Genomic DNA, 27,261 nt, shown 5'->3' on the forward strand with positions numbered 1-27,261 from the left:
ATTAGTTCAACGTTTAGAAAAGTCATTTTTCTTTCATTACTGTCAAGGGGATGTCTAAATTAATAATGATAATGAAACAGCTGACTATGATGGTGGTTTAATAGTCCAGTCAATAGAGACCTAAAAAGGTTGAATATTGGGAGTAGCTCATTTAGTCAGAAATTTTTGTACAATGGTAGGACGGAGTGCCATGAACAACATACCAGAAATCCTGACTGGTGGAGGTGCATTTGAAGGTCACTTTTGCATGACTTGAAAACTGTGGACTTCAGCACCTGTACAAAATTTAACTGCATTAAATTTCCTACATAAGGGACCTGTTCATTTTTTTTCTAGAAATAATAGTCTGCACACTGTGAGTGAGAGAATATGAAAGTCTCACCAGCTATGACACTGCAGGTAGACATTGGCAGGGGCAGCTGTGTGTGTGTGTGTGTGTGTGTGTGTGTGTGTGTGTGAGAGAGAGAGAGAGAGAGAGAGGGAGAGAGAGAAAGAGACAGTGTGTGTGTGTGTGTGTGTGTGTGTGTGTGTGTGTGTTTGTGTGTGTGTGTGTGTGTGTGTGTGTGTGTGTGTGTGTGTGAGACAGTGTGTGTGTGTGTGGCAAACCTTGGCTGACTTTGCAAATGGTAAATCAGACAAATAATCAATTAATATTTTTTTTTTTACTTGTGGAAGTGAATATGCCCAGAGTGCAAGCTTACCCGAACCAGTTTAGGGAGTGGACTGCTGTCAGACGTTGATGCAGTTCCATTGGCCATGTCCCTTTCCGGTGAAGTTTCTACAGTCTCACTTCTACTTAGGGCTAGTCCTGCAGCACTGTTGCCTCCTAAGCAAATGAAAGCCAGTTAACAGAGTCCAGTTTATAAATTAGCTAGATATATACAGTGTGATTCAAAAAACATCGATAAGATTGGTAAAGATCAATAAGGTAAACACGTGCTACTCCGATACAACACTCCTGTCATGCAGGGCAGCCTACACGTCAAGGGTTGTAAAATGTAAAAACATTTACAAACTAACACAGCACATCGGGCACACAACAGGGATCAGAAATCGCACAGCAACCAGGGGTTGCAAACACCATGTTGCTACAGCCCAGAGAGGGCATTGCTACACAAACGCGAAGGGAGCGCATGGAGATCGTGACCTTTCATGCTGTGGAAGCATTGGGAATAAGACAGCTAGTTACATGTACTGCAAAATGGCTGGCATGTATTTGATTTATGGCATGGCCAATTGCAATGAGCGAGAAGCCATGCAATTATATTGTGCAATACATCCAGATAAAAAGATGCCATGCTACACATTATCTGCCAACCTCCATCATTAAAACAGACAGTTGCAGCAAAAGAAAGCATTCTCAAAAGGGTGCAGCATCAACAAGTACACAAGGTGTATCCCGAGCCACTCATATCCGCCAACCCTCCGTCCGGTGGATTGTACATGACAAAGGACTGCATCTGTTTCATTTCCATCGCATCCAGGCACTGCAACTGATAGACTACAACATGTGCGTGGGATTTGTGGGCTGGTTTCTGTAGGAGCTCACTGCACAATGAAGCTTCACAGTGAGTGTCCTCTCCAATGATGAAGCTGCACCCTCACTTGAGGGTGTGAGGAATGTTCACAACCTCCATACGTGGGTGGAAGTGGACCCACATGCTACATGTACACATGCCTCACAATGCAAATTTACTCTTAATATGTGGACTAGCATCGATGGAGACTGCTTAATTGGACCATACATTGTTATGAATCAACTCGATGATAGCACGTATCTCGTATTTCTGCAAGAGGTTCTGCTGGACATGCTGAATGACGTTCCCACACCTGTTTGATGCCACATTCAATTTCAGCACAACAGAGCCCCTGCACATATCAGCAGACAAGTCAGGGCATATTGCAGGCATTGTTTCTCGGCCACTGGATTGGCCATGGTGGGTCAAACGCATGGCCACCACAATCACACAATATGCCCCCAACTGATTTTTTCCTGTGGGGGTATTTGAAAGGCGCTGCGTATGAAACACCTTTTACATGCCAGAGGACCTAGCAGGCAGCATGGAGGGGCAGCAGGATGTCTCTGAGAGACACCAGGAATCTTTGAGAGACTGCAGTACCATTCAACGCAGCATCGATTTTAGGTGCATCTCGATTCATCTTGACAAAACTTTGAGCATCTCCTGTAGTGGGTATCCATTTGTAGCATGTGACTATATAGCTGCAATACCATTTAGTAGCCCTGGATAGCCTTTGCAACCCCTGGTTCCTATGTGGTTACTGATTCATGCTGTATGCCTGATATGCTGTATCAGTTTGTAAGTATTTTTTTAATAACCTTGTATATTGTACTTGTAATGACAACAAAATAAAAATAATATTCAAGACAGAAATGTACAAAACAAATCATTCATCCATTGTTAAGCAAAAAATCAGATAGTACTGCTGATAAGATTGAATATATAAGTAGGATCTATTTTAATGAGAAAAAATGAGGTTTATAAAACAAATACACTGACAGGAAAAAAAACTGCAACACCAAAGAGTGTGAATCATAAACAAAAGTTCAGAATTTCAAAGAGTTTATTCAAGTTTACAGTGTCAAAAGCTTTCTCCAAATCTAAAAAAAGCTATAACTTTAGATTTGCCTTTCCTTAAGCTATCTTCTAAGATAATTCGTACGGTCAGTACTGCAAGCATGTTCCTTTAGTTCTCCAAAATCCAAACTGATCTTCCCCAAAGTCAGTTTCTACCAATTTTTTCCATTATTCTGTAAATAATTCGTGTTATTACTTTCCAATGATGACTTACTAAACTGATAGTTCAGTAATTTTCATGCCTGGCAGCACCTGCTTTCTTTGGAAGTGGCTTCTACTTGAAGTCTGAGGGTATTTTGCATGTCTCCTATGTCTTGCATACCAAGTGGAACAGTTTTGTTAAGACTGGCTGTCCCAAGGATATCAGAAGTCTTGAGGGAATGTCATCTACTCCAGGAGCCTTGTTTCATCCTAGGTCTCTCAGTACTCTGTCAAATTCTTCCCTCAGAATCATATGTCATACTTTCTATCCCATCTTCATCTACACCCTCTTCTCTCTCTATAATATTGCCTTCAAGTGCATATACCTTGCATAGCCCTTTCATATACCAGTTCCACTTTTCAGCTTTCTCTGCTTTGCTTAGTATTAGTTTTCCATCTGAGTTCTTGGTATTCATACAACTGCTTTCCTTTTCTCCAAACAGCTCTTTAATTTTACTATAGGTAGTAGCTATCTTTCCCCTAGTTACATATGCTTCTATATTCTTACATTTGTTCTCTAGTCATTCCTGTCAATCTCCTTTTTAGAAATTTTTATTTCCTTTTGCTTGCTTCATTTGTTTCATTTTTATTATCTACTATACTGTATAAATGTACTATTTTTACAAAGATAAGTGTAAAATTGCAGTTTTTTTCTTTGCCATACAAATCTATATGTGAAAGCACATTATTTTTGTAATAGTAATCACTTTTGTTTGCTCAGATAACCCTAACTTAGCTACATATTATAAATGGTGTGTGAATTTCTTACACTCATAATAAATAATGTGAAGGACAAGCTCATCACACATAAGAATTCAATTAGTTAACAGAAGATGTGGTCACTGATGGGCACTTTCAGTTAATTACTGAATGATGATATGTTGTTTTGTTTTATATTTCTGATTGATTGTTGGAAACCTGGAAACATCACAGCTTCACTTTGCAGGTTTGTGAGTCAAATTTTTAGTGAAAAGCATAATTGCCATTGTGTACTAATCTGGAACCACAAGATTAAAAATATATGCACTAATATTTTATTATAAGTGTACCAAATACTGTGGGAAGAAAACAGTCCAAGAGACATACTGCACCATATTACTGATGTGGAATAGAAATCAACTATTACTCAATTTATGTAAATGCCAGTTTCTCATCTTTCAAAGTGCAAGGAAATATGGTTCTTATCCTTATTTAAATTATGCGGTGTGCACTACCTGATAAGAAGTATCTGGACACCCCTACATAATGCAGAATTGACCATCAGATGTCACGAGAGGCAGACTCAGCACTATGAAAGGAGGCAGGCAGTATTGTGTAGTCAGTAAGGACGCAGTGACAGCAGAATGGGTCAGTCAGGACAGCTCAGTGGCTTCGAATGTGGACTACTCATTGGCTGTCGCCTGAGTAATAAATGCATCATGGACATCTAAACCTTTCAATTGCCACCCATATCAGCTGTTGGTGATGTGATTGTGAGGTCAAAATGAGGAAGAACTACCACAGCTAAACTAAGACAGGCAAACCTAATGTAATGACGGACAGGGACCATTGAGCATTGCAGAGGGTGGCTGTAAAAATTTAGTTCAACACATAGAAGATATTTCAGAATCAAATTCAGTTATCAGCTGCACAATTATTTTTATTTCACTTTAGCAGTTCCAACAGATTAATCGGTCATTCTGCTTTAGCGGACGTCAATACCTTCTTCCGAAGAAACATAATGCCACGAGATGTCCAAAAATGTACGTATTCTATGTGATAATTATTAACGCAGATTGAGAGATTGATTATTTACAGTAAATGAATCATATTTACATAAATAGCCAAAAAAATTAATTGTGCAATTGATGACTAACTTTGATTCTGAAATACACTGATGGAAAAAAATTGCAACACCATGAAGGAGTTGTACGAGATAAATGAAAGTTGGAAGACATGTTTCAACGTCTGAAAGATGACGTCTATTGGAATCTGGTGCCAGTCGGATAAGAGTGGTGTTAGTGCCGTCATTATAAGGATGATAATCAGGCTGCCTTCAAATAATACACTGTAGTGGTCGTGGGAATTTGTTACCTTTAAGATTGGACATTGCGTTTCAATGTCTGAAAGATGATGTCTATTGGAATCTGGTGCCAGTCGGATAAGAGTTGCGTTAGTGGCGTCATTATAAGGATGCTAATCAGGCTGCCTTTAAAAATACACTGTAGTGGTCACGGGCATTTGATACCTTTAAGATTGGACATTGCGTGTCGATGTTAGTGAAGAATGACTTTAAGACAACGACGATACCATTATCGACAGCTCACTGAGTTTCAGTGAGACTGTGTAATAGGGCTACGAGAAGCAGAATGTTTCTTCTGCGATATTTTCATACAGACTCAGCAGGAATGTAGCCACTGTATACGACTGCTGGCAGCAGCAGTCACAGGTATGTACGGTCACGAGAAGACAAAGCTCTGGATGGCCATGTGGCATGACCGAGAGGGAAGACTGTCATGTTCGGCATAATGCTGTGGCACATCTGCATCTGCAGCAGCAATCTGAGCAGCAGTTGGCACCACAGTGGTTAGGCGGGAGCTCATTGGAGGGCAGGAGGAGGTCTGTCCTGTTTTCTGAAAGCCAGTTCTGCCTCATTATCACTGATGGCCATCTGTTGGTTAGGAAGAGGATGGGTGACTACCTGCAACCAACCTGTCTGCATGCTAGACAGACTGGACTTACACCTGGAGTTACGGTCTGGGGTGTGATTTTGTACGACAGCAGGAGCACCGCCGTGGCTGTTCCATGCACCCTGACTGCAAATTTATACATCAATCTGGTGATTCGGCCTGTTTTGCTGCCATTCATGAACAGCATTCCAGGGGGTGTTTCCCGACACGATAACACTCGCCCACATACTGCTGTCATAACCCAGTATCCGCTACACAGTGTCACCACGATGCCTCGGCCTGCTCGATCGACACGTCTGTCTCTGACAGAGGACACGTGGGGCACCGTCGGACGACAACTCCAGTGTCATTCACAAACAGCATTAACTGTCCCTTTATTGACCGACGAAGTGTAATAGGCATGGAACTCTGCCCCACAAACTGACATCCAACATCTGTATGACACAATGCATGCTTATCTCGCCCTTACATTAACCTGTGATCTTGCAATGCTAACCACTTAAAATGTTACGGAGAGAGATGTTTTCCCAAAACTTTGTTGCTCTATATTATCTGTTTCTTGATGTTGTGATGTTTATTTCCATCAGTGTATACACTACAAAACCACTACAAAACCATTGTTCGACCAATGTTTGAATATTTGTTGTCAGTCTGGGACCTACACCAAACAGGACGGATACAGGAAATAGAGAAGATCCAAAGATGATCATCATGTTTTGTTACAGGTTCAGCTAGTAAGTGAAAGCATCACAAGAGATAGTTGGCCAACTCCAGTGGCAGAAGTTGCATGGGAGGTATTCTGCATCACAGTATGGTTTACTGTTAAGTCCTGAGAGCGTATGTTCCTAGAAGAGTAAATCAATACATTGCTTCCTCCTATGCACACACTGTGAAAAGACCACAAACGTAAAATTAGAAAGGTTCAAGCTCAGCTACTGTTCTTCCCAGGAACTATTTCCAACTAGAGCAGGAAAGGTGAGAAAGTACCCTCTGTGAGACACTGTAAGGTATCTTGTGAAGTACAGATATAGATGCAGATGCAGATGTACAAATGGCTGTATCAGCAATACTGACATTTTGCCCGGTGAGAAATTCTGCCTTGAAATTTTGTAATTTTCCCAAGAGATTTTTCCTTTCGATACAATTAAGGACAAACTTCAGCATACAGCTAATATACATACTACACTTTTCTTTCACTAATCAATCTAGAGCTCTCTTTGTGGCTCTCACGTATTGTACGTAGCAGTATACAAACCACTGATGCGGCAGTGTACCAGAAGTTGTATCAACCTAAATCTGATGCATCATCTACGCTGAAACATATCACAGTACATTGTGCAGTCTACATGGAAATTGAACTAAAAGTGTTCAACACAGCTATGAACTCTAATTGGATTTTATACCTGCTCTTTTTTTCATTTTTTATTATTTTTAACTACAAGAGGTTGTCACAAATCTTTAATGATCACCTTGAAAAAATACAGTTATGTAATCAATTTTTATGTGCAAGTACATGTTTCCAGTCTTGACACACACTGAATTCACCATGTCATAGTACCACAGCCACAGCACACAAACAAAGTGGAGCGTTAAGAGATTTTTTTTAGAGCTGGGAGAGGGGGCAATGCTGCAACAGTCCACAATGACTTTATGGAAGTGTACAACAGTGTGACATTATATGACACAGAGAGTAAATTGCACAGATACTTCCACTGTGGTCAAGCAAATCTGAATGATAGAACAAAGAACACCTCTCTGGGAAGGACCGGAAATAGTGACTGTCTGTATGTCTCTGTATAAGCCCTAATTTCTCGTCCTCTATCTCTGCGGTCCTTATGCAAAATATACAATAGCAGCAGTAGAAGCATTTGGCACTCAGTTCTAAATGCCAGTTCTCAAAATTTTATCAGTGGTGTTTCATAAAAAGACTGTCATCTTCCCTCCAATTGAGTCCATGAAGCATCTGCGTAATACTCACGCGTTGACTCAACTTACTTGTAACAAATCTGAATTTCTTCAGTGTCTTCCTTTAAACTGACTGGGTGGGGACCCCAAACTCTTGAGCAGTACTCAAGGATGAGTGACACTAGCATTCTGTAAGCAGTTTTCTTCACAGATGTACTACACTTTTTCTAAAAATGACCCAATAAACAAGCCTGCCATTCACTTTCCTGATTACTGACCACACCTACTTTGTAACATTATGCCTAGATATTTAATCAACATCACAGTGTCCAGCAGGATACTACTAATACTGAATTCGAAACATTAGATGATTATTTTTCCTACTCATCTGCTGTAACTTATGTTTTTCTACATTCAGAGAAAGCTGCCATTCTTTACACCAAATAGAAATTCTATCCAAGTCATCCTGTATCCTCCTATAGTTACTGAGCAAACAGCTGCACATCACTGCTCACACTACCTGTCAGATCATTTATTTATACAGAGAACAAGAGCAGTCCTATCACACTACCGGATGATGCCTTCATCTCTGATGAACACTCACCATCGAGAACAAGATAATGGGTTCTATTACTTAACAAGTCTTTGGGCCACCCACATATCTGGGAAGCTATTCTGTAGTCCAAAATACTTTTTGTTGATTGTGTTCCACAGCTTTAATAAATCACAGAAATGACATATTGTAACACCCGATACTCTGTATAATTTATTTTTAATTGTATGATGTGTTTCAGCCACAGCCAATTTTCCGCTAGAAATTCTTCTTAATAGCAGGTATTACATTTATATATTACAAAAGAAATGTCAAAATACCATATTCATAAATAATATTTTTTGTTATGCAGTGGGGCACTGTGTCAAACGCTTTCTGGAAATCAAAGAATATGGAATCCACCTGTTGCCCTTCATCCATGATTTGCAGGATATCTTGTGAAAAGAATGCAAACATAGTTTCACATAAACGATGCTTTCTGAATTCATGCTAATTTGTGGATAGAAGCTTTTCTGCCAGAAGAAAATTTATTATGTTGTAACTATAGGAAAAAAAAAAAAAAAAAAAAAATGCAACTAGATAGAGACCCGAAGCTAGATGGCCAGTGTTATTCAGTGTTATTTTGCAGGTGCGACAGGCGTGAAATGTCACATAATTCAAACTTTTATGTCCACACAAATCAAATATAAATGAGAACAGGAATGCTGTATATTGAAAACAAAGAAAGAATGAAGGTAATGAGCCTCACCTGCTTCTTCGCTATGCACTGCCCTGACAGGACTGGCCGCAGCTTTTCCATCCACCGGCAGAGACCTGGCGCTCGGTACCGGCTCGTCCCTCTCCTCGCGGCTCGACTCGTCGCTCTGGGCCGTCACCTCGGAGGCTTCGCTCTGCGTAGTCCTCTCGCTCAGTGCTGCTGCCGGTTCTCCCTTCCCTGCTTCCTTCCCACCAGCGTCCTGTGCTGCGGCAGGTATTTCCGGAGCTGCCCCGTCTGCTTCCTCACTTCGTATAACTCGTTCACTTGCACTGACACCTTCACTACTTTTCGTAAGTGGGTCACTCTTCGAGAGACCTTCACTTTTGGTACCTATGTCACTCCGCGTGAGAGGGTCGCTCTTGGAGATGCCGTCGCTCCTGGAGACACCTTCACCCTTTGCCGCCGCCTCACCTTTCAAAGCGTCACACTTATCTCCGACGGGTGTGTCCCGTTTCACGGCTTCGTCTTCCTGTGCCACTGTTTCCCTGGCACTCACCATGTCTTCACTTTCTGTCACAGTGTCGCTCTGCACGAGTATGCGGCGTAAAATAATTTTATGTTTCGGCACGGGTGGAGCTCTTTCACCTTCCGCACTAGACTCGCCGCCACCGTCGGACACGTTGTTATCGCCTGCCCCATCATTGACGATGACGTGTGCTGCCTCGTCCTCTTCACTTTGGCCCATCTCGTCTGTGTGCCCTGCTCCTTTGGGTTCAGAAACATCTACCTCATCAGATGACACCTTACTTTGTACTTTTTGTTCCTCTTTCAAAGCATTTTCCTTCCCTTTACTTCCTGTACTGTGCTCCTTTGAATCCGTTTCTCCACTTCGATTGGCTTCTTTTCCACTTACATATTCTGCCTGTTCTTCATCCTCATCCTCATCTTCCTCTTCTTCTTCTACCTCCTCCTCTTCCTCCTCCTCTACTTCTTCCACTTCCTCCACCTGTTGTTCTTCCTTGACCACAGCTGCTCCATGATCCCCAGGGTCTTCATTAGCTACATTGTCCTTTATATTGTTTTCAGGTGCCTGGTCATATATCACAGTTGACTGTACAACACTCACTTCTGCCATCCACGTCACTGGACGTTCTCCATCCCTTTCACTAACACTAGCGTCAGTTTCTCGAACGGGGACTTCGCGTCCATCACGAGTCTCTGGAACCATTACAGGTTCACCAGATATAGATTCCGATGCATGTTCCACTCGTTCAACCTGTGTTTCCAATTTACACTCGTTGTCTATGGGGCACAAATCCTCATTTATAGATATGTCTTCCTTCTCTTCATCCCTACAGTCTGCAGATGAATGTCGAACATCTGGAATAGAAACTGAAGGAGCAAATATTGCCAGTCAGTGTACATATTATGCAGGAATATCAAACAATGGAAAAATCTATGATGCAATGACAACAATATGGAAAGGACAGATTACTACTCACCACATAAAAGATTTGTTGACTGGCAAGACATGCACATTTAATAAAGACTGCTATAAATTATTTAGCTGCCGGACTAAGTCCTTTGTCAGATGCAGACAAAATAAATGTGTGTTTCAACTACATCTGACAAAGGACTTAGTCCAACTGCTAAATAACTTCTAGAAGTCTTTATTCACTGTGTATCTCCGCCACTCAGTGTAGTAATTAGCAATCTCTCCCTTTCATACAGTATCATAAATATTATATTTATTCAGAATACAAAAATTTAGCTGTTCTGAGAAACACAAATCAAGCAGAAATGTTCAGATGGATTCTGAAAGCCTCTGCGCAACTACTGTGAAGTATTTCTCTCAAGCAGTATGCCATGATTGCAGTAACAACTATTTTCTTTACACATGTAGGTTTATATATTACATTCACTCATGCTAAGAGTTCATCCTTTCATGCTAAGATAACTGTTTCACACAAATGCATTGGCTCTTGTTAATGCCAATAGCAGGTGTTTATGGGCATAGACTTAACATTACAATTAACTGAGAATGTCCGAGTAGCTACTCACAATGTTTTGAATGGCATAACATTCTAAATGGAAAGCAGAGAACAATAAAAAAGTCACATCAAAACTTTTCAGTCTGATTAAATTTGAGAGGACATTGTCTCTATGAGGTTTTTACCAGAGTGTCAATACATGGTACTAAGTGTGAGACATAAAATAAAATACAATACGAGGACTACTTTCTTTTAATCCTTCAAAAATGCTACAGATTAAAAGATATCTGAATGTTAGAAAGGATTCTGTGATGGTGCTTTGTAGGTCTCTTGACTATTTCTCAACATAATCATCTTGTTTTTACTGTCTGCCTATGTGCAGCGCAGCATGCAGTACCTTACACTTTCATTTATTCTTAAAGTTTTTAGGGGTATTGCCACTACTGGTGTCTTATAGACACCGAGTCTCATTTTTATTAGTTATAGATTGTAGTACTCCTGATGATGGCTTGCATCACATACAGTGCAGTAGTCATGTAGTATGCGTTATTTTTGTTGATGTTTCCTTGCAGTTTCTCAATTAGTCTCTGAGTACTTGGGTTAGTACTTTCTTTCGTGTTATTTTATATAGTTCAGTGTAGTGCAAAACTGACAGGAACTTTGCTTGCCACATGTAGACACTAGAATTGACCACTGTACAGAAACAATGAGGAATTGAATTGGCCATGGCTGACAACCTTCACATTGCTGCCAAGGGCAGATATGAGGTACTGTCCATCATTCACAGCACATTTGAGCCGGCACGGGATGCAGCAACTACCAGGTCTGTTACAAATTTTACTGCTAACTCTGGACTAGCACAGAGGGTAAATATGCTGGTCATCACAAGCTCTAACTTAGGGGAAAAGGGTGGGGTGATTATAAAGGGGTTCTGGCTGCGGCTACTGAATTCATTGGGTACAACCAGATGCAAATTACAGCTCATGCCAGCATTAATGACACTTCCTGCCTGAGTCCTCAGGCCATTCTCAATTTCTTTAAACAGATGACAGAATTTCTGAAGACCACCACCCTCGCACACGGAATGGAAGCACAACTCACAATTTGAGCATCATTCCCAGAACCTGTTGCAGTCCAATGGTTTAGAAGTGTGCGGAGGGCTTAAACCAGAGGCTCAAACTACTCTGTGATGCTCTCAGACGAGGATTTATTGACCTCTTCTATCAGATGGAGAATCATAGCCCTCCCTCCCCCCCTCTCCCCTCAATTCAAAAGGTCTGTAGTGCACTACAGAAAGGAAGCAGCTATTTGGTAACAGAGTACATGTGGCATTCACAAGGTTGATTTTTAGATTAACTGAACTCCTCTATAAGATCAGTCTCGGAAGAGAACATTTATCCTTCCAGATGGAGCACAAGATAACAATGTGGCATTAGTTAACTGCAATAGCATCCTTGACAAGGTGCCAGAATAAGCCTTGCATGTCAAGGGAAAGGAATACAAGGGTAAGGAACACAACAGAAGATGAATGGGTAGCTTTCAGAGATGAAATAATAAAAGATGCACATGATCAAATAGTCAAAAAAACAAAGCCCAGTAGAAATTGGATAATGCATGAGATAATGAATGTAAAATATAAAAATGCAGCAAATGAAACAGATGAAAGACAGTACAGATATCTAAAAAAAACGAGACTGAAAAAGTACACAATTGCTAAGCAGTAATGGCTAGAGCACAAATGCAAGGCTATAGAAGCATGTGTAGCTAGGGGAAAGTAGAGGCTGCCCGTAAGAAAATTAAAAGAGACCTTTGGAGAAGAGAGGAATCTGTATGAATACTAAGAATTCAGCAGCCAAGCCAGTATTAAGCAAAGGAGGAAAAGATGATGTATATTAGAAGCGCTGTATAAGGTAAATGAACTAGGTGGCAGTATTATACGAACAGAAGAGGAAGTTGATGAAGATAGTTGGGAAACATGATCTGCAAGAGGAATTCAATGGAATACTGAAAGACCTAACTGAAAACAAGGTCTCTGCAATATATGACATTTCCTAAAAATTATTGAGACCTTGTGGGAGCAAGCCATGACAAAACTTATCGACTTGGAATGGTGAATACACAAGACAGGAGAAATACCCTTAGAATTCAATAATTCCAATGTCAAAGACAGCACTTACTGACAGGTGTGAGTATTACTGAACTATTATTTAATAAGTCATGGTTGCAAAATACTGCCATAAGTTATTTGCAGAAGAATGGAAGAGCTGATAGAAGATGAATTTATGGAAGATCAATTTGTGCTCTGGAGAAATGTATTTCAGAAGATAGGTCAAGGAAAGAAAAACCTTCTTCTATAGCATTTTTACACACAGAAAAATCCCTTGACAATGTTGACTGGAATACTCTCTTAGAAATTCTGAAGTTAGCAGGGGTAAAATACAGGGAGTGAAGACTATTTACGACTTGTACAGCAAGCAGAAGGGAATTCTAAGAGTCAAAGGGGTGTGATAGGGAAGCAGTGGTTGAGAAGGGAATGATATAGGGTTGTATCCCAGTAAAGGAAGCCAAATAAAAATTTGGAGTGGGGATTAAATTTCACAGAGAAGAAATAAAAACTTTTGGATTTAGTAATAATATTGTAATTCAGTTAGAGATAGTAAAAGAGTAGGAAGAGCAGTTGAATGGAATGGATAATGTCTCGAAAAGATATTATAGGATGAACATCAACAAAAGTAAAACAGGGATAATGGCACGTAATTGAAGTAAATCATGGAATGCTGAAGGAATTAGATCAAGAAAATAGGCACTAAAAGCAGCAACTGAGTTCTGCTTTTTGGGCATCAAAATAACTGACGACGGTAAAAGTAGGTAAGGTATTAGATGTAGACTGGCAACAGCAAGAAAAGCATTTCTGAAAAAGATGAATCTGTTAACATCTAATATAAATTTAAGTGTAAGGAAGTCTTGTGAAAATATCTGTGTTGATTGTAGCCTTGTATGGAACTGAAATATGGACAACAAGCAGGTCAGACAAGAAGAGAATAGAAGCTTCATAAATGTGATGCTACAGAAGAATGCTGAACATTAGACGGCTATACTGTACAACTAATGAAGATATATTGGGTTAAATTGTGGAAAAAGGAATTTATACCAAAAGAAGGGATCAGTTGATAGAACATATCATGACACATCAAGGAACTGTCAGCTGAATAGTGGAAGGAAGTGTGTGTGTGTGTGTGTGGGGGGGGGGGGGGGATGTAAAAATTGCACATCGAGGTCAAGGCTTTACTGCAGTAAGCAGGGTCAAATGTATGTAGGCTGTATTCAGAGATGAAGGTGTCTTCACTGGAGAGACTAGCATGAAAAGCTGCATCAAACTGTTAGTCAGGCTGAAGAAAAGAACAACAACATTATAGGGGAGGGAATAACACACATGTAGTATGAGGGAAAGAAAGCTGACCTAAACCAGATGTGAGGGAATTATAGGGCACCATAGAGGACAGGGCTCAACAGCAGCTAGCTGAGGAGACAAAAATTAATGATACACTGTCATGACAAATACCCCAATTGCCATGATAATTATGAAGAAAAACACTCAATACACATATTGAGTTCAGAAACAACATGTTCGCCCTAAACTGTTCTTTGAGTTACTTGTTTATTAACATCACAAACACAATTTGGGCACATGTGCCTTCCCTGTGTGATAATTCATCATAAGCTGTGCTAACACATATTGTCTACTGTTAAGAGAACAACAACATCATATCACTTTGTATGCACAGATTTAATGTCATATTCATAGAATAAATTAAAGGTAAGCACTTACCTATAGCAGAATGATACGTGGCGGATAGACACGCATAGCCATATGACTTCTTATTCTTTTTTCGAGCAAAAGTAAAAAAAATTACGCATGCAACCACACAGATATCTGAATACACACTCTTGTGGTGGCATCAAGACTGTTTATTGGTTATTGAGAGCAGTTACTTGGACTAATGGAGGTGGGGAGGGGGTAAAGGAGGATGCACAAGATGAGTATGGGGTAGCAGGGTAATGTGAGGCAGGTCTTTCAACAGACAACTCTGTGGCTGCACAACAAAGTGAAAGGAGTTTTCTGGGTAGAGTACAAATAGATATAGAGAGGAGGTGAGTGGGAGAAGGGAGTGGAAAATGAGAGGAAGATGGAGATGAAGAGAGAGACAAGGACAGGAGAGGGAAAAAGTTGGAGAGAAAGGGAGAAAGGGGGAGAGAGGTGGGAGGGGGGAGAGGGGGGAAGAGAAAGATGGGAAGGGAGGGAGATAATTTCGTATAAATAAGAATAAACAGGTTTCTTCATCATTTGTATGAAAGCATTTCCTTCAAAATTCCTATAGAATTCAATGTAAACATTGCAGCCTCTTCATCAATGCGTGTACACCAAGTACAACACACCTGTAACTTTCTTCATGGGTGTAGGGCTCTTCTCTACTTTTCTCTCATCCTCCTCTTCTGAATCCCAAGTTTCTTCTTTATTGTTCTCTATTCTCTCTTCTTCATAGTCCTGAAATAGCACCAGGCAGAAAAAAGTAAAGATAAAACAAACCAAATCACTGATCCAAAACAACATAAATGTATGGTATTTGCAACAATACAGGGTGTGTCACCAAAATCAAACAAATTTAACAGTGTCTTTACACAAATTTTCATTAGAGATATATTAAATATCACAAAAAATTATTTTACATGATACAAGGAGCACCTATATAGAGCTCTGTCATTCATTTTACCCCCTTTAGCTCGAATAACTCCAACCTCTGTCTGAAGTGTGCTCATGTTCAATGTAATGTATACTACATACCAGTGAACACTGTCCCAATGGTGGTCTTTAATGACATGACAATGGGAAGTCAAGATTTGTTGGTGATCTTTTCAACTGCACTCCATATGTAGTAATCCAGGGGTTAGATCAGGGCTGTTGGGATACCAAAATTCGTTAGACCAAAACACACCTAAACTGGCTAATATCCAGTTTTGTACCAAAAGAGCTGGACACAATATGTAGAGCATGAACACCAGTATGAAATTTTATTCTGACAACAGGAACACCCTCTGGCTTGAATGCAAGCCAGTGGCCATTTCTCCAGGTTTTTTTTTTTTTTTTTTTTTTTTTTTTAATTCAAAAAATCTGATTCAACCCATGGCATTGATTTTCAATAAATACAGAAGCAAACTGCAGTAGTGACTGACTGGCTCTGTCCTAGCAGTCTTAGAGAGCATTTGTCTTACTTCCAGTGTATAGGAATTGTATTGAATATCCTCCTTGGCAGTTTTACACATAATTAGTTCACTTAGATTGATAATCTTCAACAATGATCTCAATGATTACCTTGAATTCACTAAAATAAATGCTCGAGCTCTTTTGATGACTTCAAGGGTGCTTATGATGAAGTTTTTTGAGTGACTTTTGGTATATTGGAATCTTTTTTGGACTGTTTTGAAGCTTCAAGTATATAAGGAAATGAATTACAGCTGCTGCTGAACATGAAAGCCCTCAAGCATTGTGGCTATTTTATCATGCTTTGCACTTTGTTTCAACATCACGGCCATATTGAGATCACATCCGTTTACTAAATACAACTGGCAGTGTTGACATCAACAACAATCTCTGGAGGGAGGGACAATGTGGTGGGAAATACAAATTTGTGCAGATTTTGTTGTTCATGCTGTATATGAATATGATCACTGGATGACATGTAAATCAATTATATGTTCAATAAATGACATTCACAATAATGATCACAATGTGAAACAAGCCTTGTTGTGCTAGTACAGGTGGCATTCTGCCTCACTTGCAAATGTCAGTGATTTTCTCATTTAAGTGCACAGGAAACACGTCATACAGCAGTTGCAAATAATTTTTGTAATGAAAACCTTTTTCAGACAGTGTTTTCATAAAATAAGGAAAGGTCTGCTAATTTTTCAACATGCAGTGGCACAAAACACTTGTCTTCAGAGCTCTCGTGCCTGTAACCAATTTTCTGCATATAGTGACAACTTACATAAGACATAAATGAAATGCAGTTTCTCTGGCAGAAATCAAGAGCGCCATGGAAAATCTCATTGCTCATATCCCTTACCAGTTTGTCACCAAATTGTGACTAACTTATTCTGTCCCTTGCACAAATAAATGAATTTTTTTTCTTTCTTTCTCCCCCCCCCCCCTTCTGTAAAAACCTGAGTTTTGGTATATTAGAATCTTTTTTGGACTGTTCTGGAACTTCAGGTATATAAGGAAATGAATTACAGCTGCTGCTTAATTCATTAAATAACAAATTACAAGCAGCAGGTATTTTCTGTGATTTGTCAAAGGCATTTGATTGTGTGAACCACAACATCCTTTTAAGTAAAGTAGAATTCTATGGTGTCACGGGCAGTGCTGCAAAATGGTTCAAGTCATACCTCACTAACAGGAAACAAAGGGTGTTAGTGCAAGGGACTAGTGAATTATGTCATCAGTCATCATCAGAATGGGAAGAAATTACATGTGGTGTCCCACAAGAATCCATCTTAGGGCCATTGCTTTTTCTTGTGTACATTAATGATCTCTCATCAGTTACACTGCCAGAAGCAGAGTTCGTTTTGTTTGCAGATGACACAAGTATTGCAATAAATAGTATGTCAAGTGTAGTTCTGGAAAGATCTGCTAATGATATTTTCATGGATATTAATAAATGGTTTAAAGCCAACTCACTGACATTAAACTTCGAAAACACTCACTATATGCAATTCAGAACCTGTAAGAGGTTTCCACCCAGCATATGCATAAAATACGAAGAAGAGCAGATAGAAGAGGTTGACAGTCTTAAATTCCTGGGATTCAACTTGATAATTCCTGGGATTACAACTTGATAATGAATTCAGTTGGGAAGAGCACACCACAGAACTGCAGAAATGCCTTAATAAATCTGTATTTGCAATTCGAGTGTTAGCAGACATAGGCAACATAAAAATGAAAAAGCTTTCATACTTTGCCTACTTTCATTCCATAATGTCATATGGTATAATATTTTGGGGTAACTCTTCAAGTCAAACAAAAGTTTTCAGAGTCCAAAAGCGTGTAATACGTATTATTTGTGGAGTAAATTCATGGACGTCCTGTAGAAACCTCTTCAAAGAACTGGGTATACTAACTACTGCCATCTCAGTATATTTACTCATTAATGAAATTTGTCCTAAATAATATATCTCTTTTTTCAACAAACAGCTCAGTTCATACATACAATACCAGGAACAAAAATGATCTGCACAAGGACTTAAAAGCACTTACTTTAGTTCAAAAAGGGAAGGGGCCCACTACTCAGGAACACTCATCTTCAATAATTTGCCAGTAAACATAAAAAAATTAGTTACAAATAAAGATCAGTTTAAAAGGAGCCTGACAGACTTACTAGTGGCCAACTCCTTCTACTCCACTGACGAATTTTTTAATAGAAACAAATGATGTATTGTATATATTCATACTATTAGTATTGTTATTTCAGCTTAAAAAAATAAATAAATAAATTGACATGTTCCACATCCACGAGGATCTCCTCAGCACGGATCTATGGAACGAAAAACTAATCTAATCTAATCTAATCTAAAGCCCTCAAGCACTGTGGCTATTTTATCATGCTTTGCACTTTGTTTCAACATCACGGCCATATTGAGTTCACATCCGTTTACTAAATACAACTGGCAGTGTTGACATCAACAACAATCTATGGAGGGAGGGACAATGTGATGGGAAATACAAATTTGTGCAGATTTTGTTGTTCATGCGGTATATGAATATGATCACTGGATGATATGTAAATCAATGATATGTACATTAAATGACATTAACAATAATGATCATAATGTGAAACAAGCCTTGTTGTGCTAGTACAGGAGGCACTCTGCCTCACTTGCAAATGATGTCAGTGGTTTTCTCATTTAAGTGCACAGGAAACAGGTCATACAGCAGTTGCCAATAACCTTTGTAATGAAAACTTTTTCAGACAGTGTTTTCATAAAATAAAGAAAAGTCTGCTAATTTTTCAACATGCAGTGGCACAAAACACTTGTCTTCAGAGCTCTCGTGCCTGTAACCAATTTTCTGCATATAGTGACAACTTACATAAGACATAAATGAAATGTAGTTTCTCTGGCAAAAATCAAGAGCGCCATGGAAAATCTCATTGCTCATATCCCTTACCAGTTTGTCACCAAATTGTGACTAACTTATTCTGTCCCTTGCACAAATAAATGAATTAACATAGCCTATATTGACAAACAAAGGCATTAGACAAGGATGTAGTGTATCACCCAAGCATCTGAACAATGCAACACAAGATTGGAAAGTCAGAACAGAATCAAGTATTTCAATAGGTGGGCACACTATTTTAATTTGTCTCTTATATGCTGTTGATGCCACTCTTTTTGTTAACAAACAGTTGATTAACAGAATGTGGAAACAGATATGAATTAAATTTGACAAGATCGTGGTTGTGGTAAGTGAAAAACATAAGACAGAAGAATGCAGTCAGCAGAAATGATACACAGTGCGGCAGAATCGACTAAGCAGTTTCTATCGATTACTGCTGGGGCTGTAGTGCGGGTAGGCAGCTGCATGTGGTCTGCCTTTGTTCAGTCATTGACCCCATTTCAGTAGCCAACATGGTCTGGACCAATGCACATCGTGGTTTTGCCATTCGCACTTATTATGAAAACAACAGATCTGTGATTGCTGTACGAGCTTCTCAGTGACAGTTCAACTTTACACACAACAATGCCGTTCCTAATGCAAACACAATTTGGTCCTGGGTTCGGCATTTGGAGGAAACTGGTAGCACACTAAGAATAGATACACATGGTCGACGCAGATCCATCACAACGCCAGTAAATGCGCAGGGGGTGAGAACAGCAGTTCAACAATCACCGCAACATACTGCTTGACAACATGCTGTTGCATTGGGGATTTCAGACTGCAGTTTGAGAAGGATTTTGCAATGTGATTTGAAGTTCCATTCTTTCAAAATAATGAATGCCCAGCAGACTACGCCAACAGTCAAAATCTGTGTGAGCAAATGCTTGCTCAGATCACTCCAAATGCAACTTTCTTCAGTAGTGATGAGACACATTTTCATATTAGCAGATGCATGAATAAGCAAAATTTTCACTAATGGGCTGAAAATAACCCTCAAATTATTCATAAAAGACTGCAACATTCTCCTAAAGTGACAGTGTGGTGTGTCATATCACAATTTGTCATGGTAGGCCCTTACTTTTTTGAGGAGGAAGGAGTGACCATGACAGTGAATTCCACACCTTATGTTTCAATGTTGCAAAATTTTCTGCACCCCAGAATGGATGAGATTGTTGAAGAACATGCACTGGGGGACTTGCGGTTCCAACTAGATGGAGCTACTTCTCACACAGCTCGAATTTCACTTGATGTTTTGACAGGACTGTTTCTGGGATGCTTAGTCTCTTTGAGGTATGATGTCGGTCATCAGATTTGAGCATTTTGGGGGTATCTGAAGGAAAAGGTTTTCAAAAGCTGCCCTCTCATTCTACCAGAGCTAAAAGAGTGGATTATTGATGAAGTGAATGTCATACCCTGCAATATGTGTGCAAGAGCTGTTCGAAACTTCAGGGATCGTCTACAACAATGTATTGATGCTAACAGATGCCATCTTGAGGACATTATTTTGAAAACTAAATGAATTTAAAATGATATATTGTACTAATTTAGAAAATAAAAACATTTTTCCTCTATACATCCAGATTTACTTTTTATTGCTCCTTAAAACTACTTAGTCGGTTCTGCCACAACCGGTATTTCTCAAAGCAGTGAAAAGATGTAATGGATCAGGCAGAATTATAAAGGATTATACCAGGAATGAACTTAACATTCATTGATAAAGTCAATAAAAACTCAACAAAACGTAGTAAACACATTAACAGGATGAACAGATAAAGATTAGCTCTCAAAATATTAAGATGTAAGTGTAAAGGGAGAAGTCATTGAAAACCAAGAAAAAGACGTGTATCACAAAAAACAAATGCCTAATAACACACACGTAAATGAAGAAGACAAAGAAGATGCACTATCAGCAGTCTTAACTGAAAATCGATTTAAACATTACAAAATTACATGTAAGACATTAATATGAGAGATCACTGTCAAAATGAGTAAAAATGTGTGGAATTTACTGAACAGTTTTTTTGAAATGTCTATTGTCACATAATAATAAAATTTTGTACTGCTCCAAACGTGATAAGTATTTAGTTACACTAAATTTTTCCTTTTACATGAACCACTTAATGAGACTGTCAACACAAATATTAAATATCAAGTATGTTGACATTGTCAATGAAGAGATAAGCAATCTGTTCTAAATTTTATTTAGTTATGACAGGGATTGAAAACCCATGCAGTCAAGGTTGCACATGAAATCATCTTAATTTTGATGGATTACTAGTTTTGGCTAATGATCTAGCCATCTTCAGATCATAAAACATTCTTGTTTAATGTGAGTGCCAGAACAGCTACACATATTGTTAAAACGTTTCTTAAAATGACTTAAATTTGAATGACATAACGCCTTTGTTTTATGACCATTGTTCAATTACACTGGCCACAAACAATGAAAAGCTGTTTTTCACTATGTTACATATAGATGTTGTCATTTTAAGAAAGGTTTTAATGATGTGTGAAGCCATAATGACACCAACACTAATCAAGGATGTTTTACGATCTGAAGATGGCTAGAATGTTAGCCAAAACCAGTAATCCATCCAAATAAAGAAAATTTCATGTGTGATCTTGAGTATAAGGGTATTCAATCCCTAAATTAAAAGAAGAAATACTAACAATAATAAATGTTGTTTTGTACAGATGTAATCAATAGAAAAACATTTTTTTATGTTGCACCGCAATTTAGAATTTCATTTCTAAAGAGTGTTGAGAACAAACTGAGTTATAATTTAGGAGAAAAAAAATCACATTAAAAAGTAAGGTACACCACAATGGAAATTTCAAAATGGAATGTAACAATATTGTGAAAAGGAAAGATGATACTCACCATATAGGGGAGATGCTGAATCGCAGATAGGCACAACAAAAAGACTGTCACAAATATAGCTTTTGGCCAGTAAGGTCTTCATAAAAATCAGGCGGCAAACACACACGTACAAACTCACACAAATGCAACTCACACACACATGACTGCAGTCTCAGGCAACTGATGCCAAGCTGCGAGCAGCAGCACCAGTGTATGATGGGAGTGGCGATGGGTGGAGGCAAGGCGGAGGCTGAGGTAGGGAGGTGGAGGGATAGTAGGGTAGGGGTGGCGGATAGTGATGTACTGTTGAGAAGCACGGGGACAAAGTGGAAAGACGGTAGGGCAGCTATGGGCAGTCAAGAGGTTAGATGAAGGGCAGCAGAGGGGTGTGGGGGTGGGATAGCAGAAAAGGAGAGAAGTAAAAAGACTAGGTGTGATGGTGGAACGAGGGCTGCATAGTGCCGGAATGGGAACAGTGGAGGGGCTGGATGGGAGTGGACAATGACTAACGAAGGTTACGGGGACATAGGATACATTGCAGGGACAGTTCCCACCTTTGCAGTTCAGAAAAGCTGGTGTTGGTGGGAAGGATCCATATAGCACAGGCTGTGAAGTAGTCATTGAAATGAAGGATGTCATGTTGACTGGTTTCACAGGTAGCCCTGCCTTTGATGAGATAGATGATGTTTGTGGCTGAACTGGAGTAGCTGGCAGTGGGAGAATATATAGGACAGGTCTTGCATCTAGGCGTATTACAAGGGTATGAGCCATGAGGTATGGGGTTTGGAGCAGAGGTTGTGTAGGGATGGACAAGTATATTGTGTATATTTGGTGGACGGTGGAATACCACTATGGAATCCTCTGTGGCCAGACAGTGGCACTTTGTGAGGTGGTGGGAGACTCAAAAGATAAGGCATGGGAGATTTGTTTTTGTACAAGGTTGGGAGGATAGTTAAGATTTGTGAAGACTTCAGTGAGACCCTCAGTATATTTCAAGAGGGACTACAGATGCGATGACCTGGGCTAGCCAGGATGTATGAAAGAGACTTCTTAGTATGGAACAGATGGCAGCTGTCAAAGTGGAGGTATTGGTGGTGGTTAGCAGGTTTGATATGGGCAGAGGTACTGATGTAGCCATCTCTGAGGTGGAGGTCAACATCTAGAAAGGTGGCTTGTTGGGTTGAGAAGGACCAGGTGAAGCAAATCAGGAAGAAGTCATTGAAGTTCTGGAGGAGTGTGGATAGAGTGTCCTCACTCTCAATCCAAATCGCAAAGACGTCATCAATGAATCTGAACTAAGTGAGGGGCTTAGGATTCTGAGTGTTTAGGAAGGATTCCTCTAGATGGCCCATGAATAGGTTGGCATAGGATGGTCCCATGTGGGTGCCCATAGCTGTACCCTGTATATGTTTGTAGGTATGCCTTCAAAGGAGAAGTAATTGTGGGTGAGGATGTGGTTGACCATGGTGACTAGGAAGGAGGTTATTGGTTTGGAATCCATTTGGCATTGGGAAAGGTAGTGTTCAATAGGGGTAAGGCCATGGGCATTAGGGATGTTAGTGTAAAGGGACACGAGCACAGTATCGTATAGTAAAGGGACAGGAACTGTGGAGAGTTGGTGGAGGAAATGGTTGGTATCTTTTGTATAGGAGAGTGGTTCCAGATAATAGATTGAACGTGTTGGTCTATGAGAGCAGAGATTATCTCAGTGGGCGCACAGTAGCTGGCCACAATGGGGGATCCTGGGTGGTTGGGTTTATGGACTTTAGGAAGCATGTAGAAGGTAGGAGTTCGGTGAGTGGTAGGGGTGAGCAGAGAGATGACTCCGGGGATATGTTCTGGGATGGGCCTAAGGATTTGGGGAGTGACTGGAGATCCTACTGGGTTTCTGGGGTCACAGTGGCAAGCTTTGTAGGTGGATGTATCTTACAGCTGGCAGAGCCCTTCTGCCAGATAATCTTTGTAGTTCAAAAAAACAGTTGTGGGGTCTTCATCTGCAGGTAGGATTATAAGGTCAGGATCAGCTTTTAGATGGTGGATTGTGGTTCTTTCTACAGATGTGGAAAGTTAACATGGGGTGATTTGGTGCAGTGGGGGTGGATCATGGTTGGATGGAGGAGTGAACTGAGTTAGGCAGAGTTAAACATTGGTCTTTGGTTAAGTCAGATTGGTAGGGTTGTTGGCAAAAAAGTGTTTTCACTGTAGGGACCAGGAGAAGGAGAGAAAGTCTTTAACAAGTCCAGCATGATTGAATTTGGGAGTGGAGCAAAAGGTGCGGCCTTTGGAAAGGACTGATATTTCAGTGGGGCTAAGGCTTCTGGAGGAAACGTTCATGACCGTGTTGTGGGTCCGTTTAGGTTCTGGATTCTGTGTGGTGGTAGGAGGGAATTTTGGAGGGTGGGGTAAATGTAGTTGATCTGTGAGACAGGGTTTGTCAGCTATGAGGGGACAGGGAGGAGGTTTGGAGGTTGTTGTAGATGCGGTGGACAGTGGTACTCCAAGACGGGAGTAGGAAGGGAGCGGGGTGGAGAGCTTTTTGAGGTGGCGTTGTGCGTGTTGCACTAGTTCCTGGAGGGCAAGAGTTTCAATGTGTGTTATGGGTTCCAGGAATTTGGGATTGCATAGCAGGAGAATTTTGCAGATGGAGAGAAGGTACTGCAAGGAGGTTTGTGCTAGACTGATATGGTTTTGCAGAAGTAAGGATTGGTGGAATCTGAACAGGTGGAGGTCATTATGGAAGGAAGGATGGCAGTTGGAGATGGACAATTTGACGGTAAGGCCTCTTGGGGGGATTCCACAAGCCAAGCAACAACACAGGAACAGTATGTGGGACTGGGTTCTGGCTAGGAGTAAGGAAACTTTTCTGCATTGACACAGATGGATGGAGCAAGGATCCATGGTGGTGAAAAAAATTCGAAAAATTTTGTAAATAACGTAGAATTATGCCTGAAAAAATTCGGAAAAACACACAATATACTCTTCCATCCCTACACAACCCCTGTTCCCAACCCCTTACCTCATGGCTAATACCTCTGTAATAGACATAGATGCAAGACCTGTCCTATACATCCTCCCACCACCACCTATTCCGGTCTGGCCACAAATATCACCTATCCTATCAAACGCAGTGCTACCTGTGAAACCAGGCATGTGATCGACAAGCTAAGCTTCAACAACTGTGCTGCATTCTGTGTGGGCATAACAACCAACAAGGTGTCTGTCCACTTGAATGGCCACCGACACGTTCTGGCCAAGAAACAAGTGGACCACCCTGTTGCTGAGCATGCTGCCAAACATGACATCCTTCATTTCAATACCTGCTTCACAGTCTGTGCCATATGGATCCTTCTCACTAACACCTTTTCTGAATTGCAAAGGTGGAAACTTTCCCTGCAATATATCCTATGTTCTCATAACCTTCCTCTCCCATGCAGCCCCTCCTCTGTCCCCATTCCGGCACTACACAGCCCTCGTTCCTCCATCACACCCAGTCTTTTTACTTCTCTCCTTCTCTGCTATCCCCCCCCCCCCCCCCCCACCTCACCTTTCCGATGCCCTCCATCTAACCTTCCGACTGCACATAGCTGCCCTACCCTCTTTCCACCTTGTCCCTGCCCACTCCCCAACAGTACGTCACTGTCCACCACCCCTATCCAACTATCCCTCCCCCTCCTCACCCCAGCCTCCTCATTACCCCCATCCAGTTGTCACTCCAATCATGCACTGGTGCTGCTGCTTGCAGTGTAGCCTCAGCTGCCTGAGACTGCAGTCACGTGTGTGAGTTGCATTTGCGTGAGTGTGTGTGTGTGTGTGTGCTTGTCATCTAATTCTGACAAGGGCCTTACTGGCTGAAAGCTATATTTGTGACAGGTTTTTTTGTGTGTGTGCCTATCTGCAACTCAATCAGCATCTCCGCTATATGATGAGTAGCAACTTTGTTTTTCACAATACTGTTGTACAGTACACCACATCCATTCCAATAGCATTTAGAATCTTTTTTCACTCACATATAGTGCAGACTTACTAACTAATGTTAGCTTTGATATCCAAAAAAGAAGAGGTAAAAAGAAGAGGTAAGTAATGCAGTATTAAATAAATGAATACCACGTGGCTCTCTGTCTAGTGTAGACCTTCCAATCTGATGCAATTTTAGTGGCTCGCAGAGGAGTTCTGCAACTTATTTTATTGAGTAGCTTCTTGTCTGGTCTAAAGAGGCTGCCTGAATTCCTTTCCAGACTTCGGCAACACAGAAAAATAGGAAGGTATCACCAGGAATCGAACCCAGGGCCTCCACATCAATAGCTCACAATGCTATGCACTAGACTGTAACAGTGATCTAATAAAATGTTATATTCCCTGGAGAGTGCAAATCTACAGGATCCTTGCGTATTGTGTTTGACTGAAATTTTGGAAGTTATTATTTACTTGTTGTTTCAATTTTGGCTTTGGCTACCCCTTACCACCAATTTCTCAGCTGGCAATAGTCCATCAAATAACATACAGAAGTCAGAAGAATAAGCAAAACAAATCTTCGTCAGCTGATGATGAGTTGTGGGTTGGCAGTGTCCAGTCTTGCTGGACTGTTTTGTGTTTTAGTAGGGAAGTTAAAAAAAAGTAAACAGAATAATGGACAAAATGAGCTCTAAGGAACACTGCCAGCCTTTCTTTATCAAGTTGAATATAGTGAAATACTGACTTTTGTAAACTAATAAATCTACACACTTTTAAGTCTAAAACAATTTGAGTAAGTTTGACACTCGAAAGGATATATATTCTCACAATACTAGAGGCTAATTGGACTTTGATACACTGTGTCAAAGACAAGAAATGTGCACAAAATAGCAATGTTTCAATAAACTTCTTAAGTCTGTTCATTTCCTCATCAATGATATTTTTAAAGTTGAGACTCATGATTGACTGTTGTACCACTCACTTTGCACAGTAAGAGAACTATTTTAAATAAAAATAGTTGATATCAGTTTTCAAGAACCGTTACAGGAGTAGGAATTAAATTGCAAGAACTTTTCTGAAATCTTGTTATCAATTCTATACTCAATGACTAAACTTATTCCACTGTGAGTGGTCAATGGCTGATAAAGAACTGAACTGACAACTGACAGCCTAACAACTTTCAGTCTTTTCTACAAGCCTGTCCACTGAACAGTGTGTTCTCTATTAGGCATGCTGTAGCCACCAGAAAGATCGCGGGAGGCGCACATTGGCACGGCGAGTCACGCACGGTAGTTGCTGCAAGTAAAGTCCCGTCCACCAGAGGGCACGCGAGAATTCGGACGCGACCTCTGCCGGCATAACAACAACAACAACTCCGGCAGCACGGGCCGGGGCCAGTCAGTTCACATCGGGCAGGTCTAGCAGACAGTTCCCGATCTACACTAGGTGAAGTGCGACGAAAACGTGAATCGTGTTACTACACAATTGGCGATGAGTAGGGTCGTTCTTTCGCGTGTTGCGTCGTTGTTCCGGTTTCGCAGCTTCTCCACGGCATGGAGGATTTGGTGCGGGTTTTGGTTGCGCAGCAGACGGAGCTCATGGCCACCATGAAACAAGTGCTTCCA

General features: G+C 40.4%; 1 protein-coding gene across 1 annotated transcript in view; it reads right to left on the minus strand.

Annotated features, from left to right (window-relative positions):
- Positions 1-27,261, minus strand: part of LOC126425154 (centrosomal protein of 164 kDa) — a 688,023-nt gene that overhangs the window by 139,709 nt on the left and 521,053 nt on the right. The window contains exons 9-11 of the mRNA XM_050088105.1: positions 15,051-15,159; positions 8,674-10,014; positions 702-826 (exon numbers count right to left, since the gene is read on the minus strand). Coding sequence (XP_049944062.1) covers positions 702-826; positions 8,674-10,014; positions 15,051-15,159 — 1,575 coding nt within the window. The remainder of the gene's footprint in view (positions 1-701; positions 827-8,673; positions 10,015-15,050; positions 15,160-27,261) is intronic.

The sequence above is a fragment of the Schistocerca serialis genome, chromosome 10 (assembly GCF_023864345.2).
Source record: "Schistocerca serialis cubense isolate TAMUIC-IGC-003099 chromosome 10, iqSchSeri2.2, whole genome shotgun sequence".
NCBI lineage: Eukaryota > Metazoa > Arthropoda > Insecta > Orthoptera > Acrididae > Schistocerca > Schistocerca serialis.